Here is a 10,618-nt window from a genome sequence, read left to right on the forward strand (position 1 = left end):
CTTCGCTTTGTCTCTTAAACTGTGTTTCTGATGATGGTTTCAGACGCCAGGTCACTCAGCCAGTTGACTTGTCTGCCTCCGTCTGGAAAGTTGCTCCAACCTGCCTGCTGGGTTGACTTGTTTCTACCTCTATTAAATAATGTTTGTCTGTTAAGCTCCTGCATCTGCCCTTTACAAGTGTTTTCCCACAAGATTAAGTGACTCTTGTTTCTTCCCTGTCGCTGCACTTTTCAGAAAGTGTTTGCTGGAACACACTTCTGGCAATTGCTGAAGAGAAATTGCTCAGATAAACCATTAGGTGAAAAATCAAGATGTTTGAATGACTGCTCAAGACCCACTAAAATTCTGAGGCATTGCTGCATCTTCAAATCGTCACCATTACAAAGATATTTCTAGTTGGCTGCATTACAGTCCAATACTTTTATACAATTTTTGATACAAGTTACTGTAACGTGTGTATTTTTACAATTATATTTATGTGGTCCTAAAATGAAGCCCACTAATGTCAAACTGCTCGGCACCTTTTTGTTTTTCTCGTGCGCGTCCTCACTCAGTATTTCCTCTCTCACTGTGTCTCCAAACATTTATCCTCTCCAAAGTCTGGCAAGGCAACTCATCTCTGATGCTTCTTTGAACAACAAAATACCAGCTATAGCCGAGGTCACCCAGATGTCAGTGCTTGAGGGGGGGACCCTCACACATGGAGAGATCTTGATGCTATTTCTTTTTCTCTTTTTTTTAAATGCACATAAAAGAGGAGGAAAAAATGAGAACAAGCAGGTAAAGTTTGAAGAGGAAACCTTTGAGAGACTTTTGAACTGAACTGCATTTGACTGATTTCATTTGGCATGTGATTGCGAGTGTGCGGCGGTGGGGAACGTGTCTGTGCCTGTAACAGATAAGACATAACGCTGGGTGACAGCGTGCATGCTGGCCAGTTAGCGCTGCGTATCTGCAAGGCAAGGTGTTACTCTGAGACACAAACGTGAGCTAAAAGCAAAGCACACACCCAAGCTTTGACAGTTGATCTGCCTTGAGATTCCATCTTCCTCTGATCGGTGGGGGGGGGTTGTCCCCTCCCACGGGCCAGACAGCAAACACAAATCACAAACACTTTTGGCAGCAACACACAGACGACACGTCTGACAGACAAGGATCTTGATGTTTTTGTTGGTTGTTTGGTTTCGCTTGTCACGAATTACAAGTTGTCGCCGTAGGCTGGCGTTCAGGTGGCAGAGAAAAATAAAGCTCAGAGGAGAGGGAGAGGGAGAAAGAGGAAGTCTATCCCAGGGTAGGAAGAGGTTTGTTCAGTTTGAGTGGGGGGGTCAACCTGCATAAAAATAATACCAGGTTGTGTGATCGAATATATGAGATAGTGCAGGACCTAATGATGAATGGGAGCCAAGTTATAGCTGCAGGTTATGTTGCAGTTACTGCTGTAACAGTTGTTACATCACACCACCAATAGGTTTGTACAAATATTCATAGGGCCACACTGGAAACAAATAACAGACTTTACAAAAATCAAAGTTCTAGCTTGCAGTTTTGAGTTTAACTTTATCAATAATATCATCATCTTTTTTGCTTCAACAGTTTTGTGTCTTACATTTCAAAGAGGGAGGGCGGAAATGGATTACTGGACTATTGACCCACCCAGGCCCCCAGAATCCAAGTTGCTCACCCAGCGCATACGCCCAAAATGTGTTTGACTTCTGCATTAATGGGCCAATACAGCATGCACAGTAGTGTCACTTCCCATCACGTGTCTGTAACTCACATGATCTATTTGGCCAGAACATCACTTACAGACAAATTAGGTCACAGCCAATCAGAACGGGCTGAGACACAGCACGTACGATGTGATGTCATGCTGGGAATAAACTCTTTTCTGGTGATTTTCTGGCCTTCATCATTTTTTAAAACAACTAAAAGGCCATGACTGAAAAATCCACAATAGAAACATTTGCTATGAATCGCGTTTCAGGTCTCCAGTCGTCCTGTCAGCCGTTTCAAAGACGTTTATTTTTGTATTGTCTGTGGGAAAAGTGCTTTTGGGCCCATGGGATTTGTTTTTTTCTGCAATAGCGCGAGTGGCCACTGAGAAAAATCGGCGCCCCAAGTATCCTTTCCTCTGTTTGCGCTGCCTTTCCTCGACCCGCCGCTGGGCGCCGCTGCTGCCAGCCAGACGCCCTCTTCTTGTTGGCGTCGGTCGGGTCACGTGACTGTTGTGTCAGTGGAGTTGGGGGAGCGGCAGCATGGCCGACATGCATGTGGAGTCTCAAAACAAATTGCGCCCATCGTCCAGCTAACCCCGCCGCGGAGGGAAAGAAAAATACACCGTCGTACAGCAGAGCAGAGCCAAGGGCCATCGGTGCCCGAACGAGCGGGGAAGGCGGCATGGACGGGGACAACAAACTCCAGTTCCCGACTCTCCCCGCGACAAAAGAGGAGCTGCTGGTGAGTGAGTGTGTGTGTGTGTGGGATCTCTCGGCAGCCCCCCTACGCTAGCCCGTTACCTCCGCCCGGGCTAATGTGGGCGACCCTGCGCCTCATTGTCCGGCTGTTGGTGGCCGCGTCCCATTTATTTAGCTCGGGTTGAACGAGTGTCATATCGATATTGGAACTCGTCGGGTGATTATTTTGAAGGGTAGCAGCACAGATGCCGACTAGCCAAGTGTCCAAACATTAGCCACGTATATACACACACACACAGAGGAGTCTGCTGCTGCTGTTGTTGCTGCTGCTACTCAGTCGCTCGCCTGCTTCTACACATGATTTTATATGTTTGTTTGTTTGTTTTCCTTCCGCAGGACTGGGCTTATCCAATGAGACGAGATATGCAGGTATGTTGACGGTGATAAGGGGAGAGTACCGTTGAAAGCCTATTCCACATTCCTCCCTTTTCTGTGGCAGCAGGCAATGACTCGACATAAGCCCTTCCCCATCCCGCCTGCTTGTCTCCACGCTAGTTTGGACCTGAATCCTGATGTAGCTGTTCAAAGTTGACAGCCACTGCGACGCACAGAAAAAAAATACACACACACACACACAACCACGTAGCATCACGTATCAGACTTGTGCAACCGCAGCCAAATGTGATTTTATATCCCCTCGGATGAGGTCTGCTGACGTGAAGTTTACTTATTATTGGTCTATGCCTCACCTCGAGTGTACCCTCCCCTCCCCTGCTCAGTGCAAGTGCTGGATCGGGATTGCTTCCATGTGTCTGTCAGAGAGAGAGAGTGATATCGCACCATCGAGTCTGCCTTAATTTCACTGACAATGCAGCTGGCAGCACAGCAGGCAGCGCCTGTAGCAGTGGGCACCGGCGACCTGCTGTGAATCAGTGTTGAATTAAAGCTGCGAACATTCTCACTTGTTATCCATGTCAAACTCCTTCTGTTCAGCCAGTGATTGACATGTCTGGGACACTGAAGGGGGGCCCATAGCGCCCTCTGCTGGAGGGGCTGAACAACTGCAGAGTGTTTAGTATTCAGCACCCTGATCTTTGTTTCCCCCGCCCAAACACACACACACACACACACACACAGAAGTAGATTGAGAATTGTATAGATCTGATTCCCATGCCTGGTGTGAAAACACAGTTCAGGAAATGAGCCCTCTGGGATGTCACAAAGGGCACCAGGAGCCGGAAGTGATGTTAAAACTGGTTTATTTTTCTGTCCAGTCATAATCCAAAGTGACCACGTTCACGTGCTGTTTGATTTGTCTTCTAGGAGATTTTACCAGGGCTGTTTCTGGGTCCGTACTCTGCTGCAATGAAAAGCAAGGTGATGGTTTGTTTTTTGTTGGTTTGTAAATCTCCCACCATGTACTCTCATAATGACTCTGGTTGTCGCCCTTTCTTTTGCTGTAGCTGCCAGTCCTTGAGAAGCAGGGCATAACACACGTTGTCTGTGTCCGCCAAGATATTGAAGCCAATTTTATTAAGCCTAATTTCCTTAATTTGTTTAGGTAAGTCAGACCTGACCTGATCAAGCTTGGCAGACTTCTGCTTTCCTATGAACTAAAAGTTTTGTTTTTTTCCCCGCAGGTACCTTGTCTTAGACATTGCCGACAATCCAGTGGAAAACATAATACGATTTTTCCCGACAGTGAGTTACACAACATGCTTTAACGCCGCTTTTTGGAAGTAAATCTACATCTCTCTGTGCATGTCAGTAGCAGCAGCTCCATCCTGTTGTTTTGTTCTTTCTCGCAGACAAAAGAATTTATTGATGGCTGCTTAGCATCAGGAGGTAACAGCACCGGCCCATTCCACTGCATTTCCATACCCCAAAATGTTGAGAATGAAATAACTAAAATCAGTGAACTTTTGCTGCTGTTTCAGGAAAGGTACTGGTTCATGGTAATGCAGGGATATCAAGAAGGTAAAGTTATGTCAAATACTTGCATACATGCATTTTTTTTAAGAGCAAAACAAATCTATATAAATAGGTACATGTACTTATTTGGCAGAGGAGGTGTTTTCCAACTTTTATTGGTAAATTCTACAACTGGAGCATAAAACCAAACTCATTTGTTTTCTCAGTGCTGCCTTAGTGATTGCATACCTTATGGAGACATTTGGGATAAAGTACAGGTGAGTTTGTCTAATATGAAAGCATATCTTTTCTCTACAGGTTTAACTCTAAGTATAATATTCTAATAATTAGGGCTGGGTGATATCGACCAAAAATCACATCTTAATATATTATTAGCTGAATGGCGATTTATAATATATCTCTCAATATGTGCCAAATCTCAGACAAGCAATTTTTATTAAAGATTAGCTACAGTATCAACTTCCTCATGAATAAAATGGTGCAGAAAAAAACTACCAGCATATATTAAAGATGCTTTTTTTTAATATATTAAAATAAATAATGTTCCTTTTTACGTGCAAAACGTGTATAAACAGATACAGAGCAAAAGTAAAAGGCTGATTTGATATTCAAAAGTTATGCTTCTCTGAATTCGAAAGTTTGTTCTTTGCCAAATAAAGTTGCGTTGGCAGTGTGTTACGCCACCGCTTTAGTTATTTCACGCCACTTCTCGCTCGCTCGTTCGTAAGGCACAGCGCGGGTGAGTTCTGTAGCGAGGTTTGTTTCCAGTGTATATATTTCTGCTGCACATTTGACACTTTGAATTCCAACCATGCGAACCAGGTTGTGCTCAGACAGGCGGGCCGAGGTGAAGTTGTGTTAGGGGACAGTTGTAGTACTAATGCAAAGTAAGCCGCTATCGCCGTAGATCGCATTTATAAACATGTCGATGTAAAGTAAAATCTCAGCACGTCGTCCAGCCCTCCTATTAACCCAAGACGCAAAGCGGTGCAAACTGTTTGACTCTGTCGTGCAGGGATGCATTCAGCCACGTCCAGGAAAGAAGGTTCTGCATCAACCCTAATGTGGGCTTCGTGCACCAGTTACAAGTAAGTAGCTCCATCACAGCACTCGGCTCTAAATGAGCAAGAGCCTGGGGGGTTTTCACAAATATAGAACAAGTAGTGACCAAAATGGCTCGGAATTCTTTGCTGCAGCAATACTGTCACAATATTACTACGATGGTAATAAGAGTAGCATGCTAAGGCACTGGCATTTTCTGTCTTCATCTCCGGGTTTGGTTTTTTTTTTTTCTTCCTTAGGAGTATGAAGCGATCTACCTGGCCAAATTGACCATTAAAATGATGTCACCAGTGCAGCTGGGCCGATCCATCTTGCAGGCTGGGATGCCAGGTTGGTGTAAAGTTTCCCCACTCCCTGGGGAGTAAATCTTTTTGCTATTTTCTACTGAGTGGCAACAATGGCATTAAATCTAAAAGCTGGAACAGACAATTACATTGACATAACAGCATATTTAGCCAACTGTTTCTTTTCTACCCACCAGAATGTTTTATGTTTCCACGTTGTGACAGTAAGAGCTTAGCTTGAAGTTGGCGCATTAAGTTGTTTTTCTTGTTCTTTTCTGTGACAGGAAGCCGTAAACGCAGCCTTGAAGAGGATGAAGACTTTGGAGCAATGCAGGTCACGGCAGCGCAGAACAGATGAGCTCTAATATTTAGCTGCGTGACAAAAGTGACTCAAGTCTCTTTTTTTTGTTTGTTTCTTTTTGTTACATTTTTAATGGGATTAAAAATGTAAATATTTAAACTTTTTCTAAGGGGAGGGTTTGGGACTACTCGTGTCTGAGACATGGAGAACTGATGGGGATCGGGCTTCTTTGATAACCTTTTGTTGTTTTTTTCTTTTGAGCTGTATGCACTGATGCGAGATATTTTGCCATTTTATAGTATTTAAAAGCATTTTGCATTTCGAGCGGGACAGTATTGCAATAATGCACTTTCGATACTTGAATTAGAGAGGACGACCCGAACGGAACGGTCGTCAAAAGGGAAACAGGAACGTCGCCCAGTGGAGGATACAAGCTTTTATTTTGACGCCTTTATTTTGAAGCAGAGTAGGACTGTGGACTAATGAGGCTTAACTTGGAATAGCAAGGATTGGAAAAAAAAATAAATAACTACTTCATGAAGACTGAATCATTTTGAAGTGTGAATTTGTTTTTATTGTCGTAACTCCCCTCATGCACAAATGTAAACTGAGATCTTCACACCTGAGATTTCTCCTCTTCATTATAACTCAAGGAACAGAGAACAGTGACAACACGCTGAATTTTTGTGTGTACTGAGAATGTTCTTTAATGGGCGTAATAAGTTAATTTCTTTTTCAAATTGCTAATTTTGAAGTCAAACAGATGAGCAAATAAAAGCACAAACACGATAGTTCCAAGAATATTTTTTATGGTTTTATATTTGGAAATAAATTACATAAATATGTTTCCCTTCCCCCAGATTAATAGCATGTTTTAAAGAGTTTTCTTCTTTTTTTTTTAAGTCTTTTCTCTTAACTACCAACTACAAAATACCCGGTCCACCAAAACAAAACTTCAGGGATGCATCACTGCTTTGAACAGGAAAAAAAAAAAAAAAAAATACAATTTGTTGGAAGATTCAGCATAACAGTCGCTTTGAAGTAAGACATGGTTTGGCCCCCAGCAACAACAGTGCTGTTTCACGGACAACTTTAAATTTGATGTGACGCAAAACAAACTGCTGACTTTCTTTGGTGGGTTATGCACAGATCACCGAGTTGAATTAGTGTTCACATTTGGCTATGTGACATGCTTGCCAGTTCTTTGTTGGACATGTTCTAGCTACTTGCTGTGGATGTTTAAACTTCATGTTTAGTACTATCCCGTTTTCACTCTTCAGCTGCATTATAACTGCAGACGTAGAACAGCTTTTCTGCACACGGTAGTCAAAACTGGGCAATAAATTCACAGTTGGAGACATTCTTCATTCAGAATAAAGGAGACGGTGATAGTCCTCGACTGTGGTGGGGTGGCCCTGATCAGGTTAGAAGGCCAGTGTGCAACCGTACAGCAATGTACATGCATGGAATGGAATAAAGACGATTCGTACCGATGCTTTTGGTTTAGTGAAGTCGCTGAAAACATGTAACTTGTGTTTTCATATGAAAACAATATCAAACAATCCAATCATTCAAATTTACAAAAATAATATTTCCAATTGTGAGGATTGTGTGATTTTACTCCGACATCACAACATAGAAGCAATATGTGAGCCCAAGTGGGACGTCAGGCGAAAAAAAAAAAAAAAAAAGGTTAACAATGTTTGTAATACACTTTTACACCTTTACATGGTGCTGAATTTTACACACTGGGCCTTTTAACTGTGTTGGGCAGATAATGATACTGGGCTGAGCAGAGAGTTCAAACATCTCTTTAATAGGAGCAATCCAAGAAAGTCAGGGAGGGACCTGGGCAGCTCCCAGTCTGTTTAAGACAATCAAGTTGTGGCTGTGAAGGTGCGTGTGGTCCATCATCTCCCCTTGAAAAAGGCGACGTCAAAAGCTGCCGACGTCGTCAATCAAAGAATCGAAACTGCATGTAGGTCTCGTTTGACGAGTTGTAGCCAAACTTTTGGTAGAAAGCCACGTTTTTGTCCGAACACTCCAGTGTGACTTTATAACAGTTTAGTTTTTTGCTGAGAAGAGTAAGAGCTGAGACTAACCTGTGCGGAGGAAAAACATAAAATGACACTTTTCAATCCGCTGTCCATCGGTTTCTCCTCTGGACAAGCTGAAAAATATTTGAGTGCAGTTATGAAAGGTCTACTCACAGTTTGCCCAGCTGCTTCCCTCGACATGAGTCATGGACCACCACATCCTCCACTCTGCCCCTCTGCAAGTACAACACACAGGCTCCTCAGCTCAGTCATATTCATTCTGTCTTTTTCATTCAGCATTGTTTGCAGCGAGCTGATGCTACATTTTTTTAAACTGGCTGATGCAGTAACACAGAAAGCACTACGGGCTGATGACAAAATAGAAAGACACAGAAGTGCTGGACATTAATGAACATGCATTAAATACAACATAGCAAAAAATAAGAAAGTGCTCTGCACAAATGTTTGAGTAATCTAAACTGTGAAGAATGAAAAAAAAAAGAGCATCATCAATGAGTAACTTTATTTATTCGATTGTAGCAACCAGGAAAGAAACAAACAGGACTTCAGGACTTGCCGGAATGTTGATTTACCTTTGCACAGGTGTGGATGAATTTGTGCTCTACGATCAGGGTAGCTGTGGCAATTATCTGCCCAACATTTGTGTCCTCTACCACAGCAACATAGTAGTCTCCAGTCTTCTTCATGTGCTCAAACTTTTCTGTAGGCCAAATCACATCAATAAATCAACCCAAATCTATATTTTGTCGATAACGTAAAACGTAGTGAAAAGCAGCGTTGCCTGACTTGAGAACTGCTCTGCTGTGACATCGCCCGTCTTTGCAAGCTGAGATAAAACACCATAAAATCCTGTAAGATTGGGGGGGGGGGGGGGGGGGAGAATGGAAAAACAAATTTACAAAGCAAGCGATTTTCAATACCCTTCAGAATTCTGTCAACGGCCGACATATTCCTCCGCCGAGCAGCTGACGCTCTGGAACGTCTTCTAACTCACCCCGTTTGAAATCTGCAATGCAGAGCGGCCTGAGGACCAGGCCATCCCCGGGACTGGACGGGGAAATGGGAGGAGAGAAGGAGATGGTGTTACCGCTCCAGTCCAGATCCTGTAGCAGAGCCGGGTCGAAGAGTGGAGTATCGTCCAGCAGCATTCCACGATCTCTGTCAACACACACACAGTTAAAAACCCACAGGCAAAGTGTGCGTGTGTGTGTGTGTGTGTGTGTGTGTGTGTGTGTGTGTGTGTGTGTGTGTGTGTGTACGAAACAATCAGTGGCACCTAAGACACTGTGTCACTGTAATAAGTGAAAGCAGCGAGCGAGAGACAGAGAGGATTAGGGTTTGTTTGAGCCTACACAGAACTTTGACTTGACAAATACAATTTGACTTGTTTTTTAAAAAAAAAAAAAAAGTCTTGACGTCACTGTGTGAATAGCAGGCATTCTGACATGACAGTGGGCGTAAATAGGAGTTCTTTGAATCATCGTGGCAGGGGGAAATGCCTACACCCATGGTCGTCTAGGATGCAGTCCAGGATACACACACACTAACGCAAAACTCCACGACCAACAACAGTGGTCGAGGTGGTGTTGATAGTATTGTTGCCACTAAAAATGGACTTGGTCCACTCGCTGAGGTGAAAGGGTAGTTCTATCCACACGAGCTGTACAGAAAACACAAGCCGGAAGGTCGGGAATTTAATTCCCATTGTTGCCTAAAACTTTATTGGCGTCTAAACCAAAGAATTACGCTGAAGTTAAGGGAAGAGACGCGGTTATCCGCGCTATGCATTAGCACAGAGCTAAAGGTTAGCTACAACATGAGCCGCACGTAAAATGTAAGTAAATGTTCAAATGATCCAATAGTCGAGTTAGCGACAGCTCGGTAGCTGACTGAGACAGTGATGTCATTCATAAATGGGTTGACTCGTGTCGCGTAAATACTGTAAATCTAAGAGCAGCTTTAGACTGGATAGATTTACAAGCGCTCTCTGGCAACTATCACCTGCTGTGCTACCGCGCATGCTGAGCTTCGTTCACTTACCAGTGACAACAGGGCGCAAGGAAAACGGTCGTATGGTAAGGTTCCCAGACCATGAAAACATGGAGTGACTACCAGGAAGTGACTGGGCCTGGGCTACATTATTTGGGATGAAAAATGTGGGTGTTCACCGCCGTCTAAGCAACGTGGCAAAAAAAGATCCGGTGTAGGTACAGAATCTGTCCGGGACTACGGGATGTGTCCGGGGTCCTACGGCAACTCGATTAGGACAAACTACATCGCGGTCGGATAAATAGACAGACCGGGGTTGCGTCTCAATTCAGGGTCTGCATCCTTCGAAGGAAGGGTCCTCCGTCGGAAGGAAGCGTTCTCTGCAGTACCCGGAGAATGCTTCTTTCCGACGGAGGACCTTTCCTTCGAAGGATGCAGACCCTAGACACAGCCCAGGAGATCATTAATGGACTTGCGCATCTCGATGACGTCATGTAGCCTGCCTCGGGTTCACAGTATAAAGGGATGAATGTGCTGTTTTGTTTTTTCTTGTCATGTAGTTGCCGATCCATGTTACAT

At 43.8% G+C, this 10,618-nt stretch overlaps 2 protein-coding genes across 2 annotated transcripts; one reads left to right on the forward strand and one right to left on the reverse strand.

Annotated features, from left to right (window-relative positions):
• The first annotated feature begins 2,217 nt into the window (after positions 1 to 2,217).
• On the forward strand, positions 2,218 to 6,541 carry styx (serine/threonine/tyrosine interacting protein). Its single transcript, XM_076050559.1, has 11 exons — positions 2,218 to 2,457; positions 2,811 to 2,843; positions 3,738 to 3,791; positions 3,878 to 3,975; positions 4,055 to 4,115; positions 4,223 to 4,259; positions 4,352 to 4,391; positions 4,553 to 4,603; positions 5,362 to 5,434; positions 5,648 to 5,738; positions 5,977 to 6,541. The coding sequence occupies exons 1-11, from the start codon at positions 2,269 to 2,271 to the stop codon at positions 6,048 to 6,050; spliced, it is 801 nt and encodes a 266-aa protein (XP_075906674.1). The 5' UTR covers positions 2,218 to 2,268; the 3' UTR covers positions 6,051 to 6,541.
• A 435-nt stretch (positions 6,542 to 6,976) lies between these two features.
• gnpnat1 (glucosamine-phosphate N-acetyltransferase 1) lies at positions 6,977 to 10,336 on the reverse strand. The gene is made up of 6 exons (XM_076050569.1): positions 10,091 to 10,336; positions 9,045 to 9,208; positions 8,837 to 8,899; positions 8,623 to 8,750; positions 8,204 to 8,265; positions 6,977 to 8,095 (listed from the first exon to the last, which is right to left on the reverse strand). The coding sequence occupies exons 2-6, from the start codon at positions 9,196 to 9,198 to the stop codon at positions 7,948 to 7,950; spliced, it is 555 nt and encodes a 184-aa protein (XP_075906684.1). The 5' UTR covers positions 9,199 to 9,208; positions 10,091 to 10,336; the 3' UTR covers positions 6,977 to 7,947.
• Positions 10,337 to 10,618: the final 282 nt, after the last annotated feature.

Source organism: Nelusetta ayraudi, unplaced genomic scaffold, assembly GCF_046127955.1.
Source record: "Nelusetta ayraudi isolate G7.1 ecotype Tasmania unplaced genomic scaffold, CSIRO-AGI_Nayr_v1 ptg000005l, whole genome shotgun sequence".
In the NCBI taxonomy this organism is placed as follows: domain Eukaryota; kingdom Metazoa; phylum Chordata; class Actinopteri; order Tetraodontiformes; family Monacanthidae; genus Nelusetta; species Nelusetta ayraudi.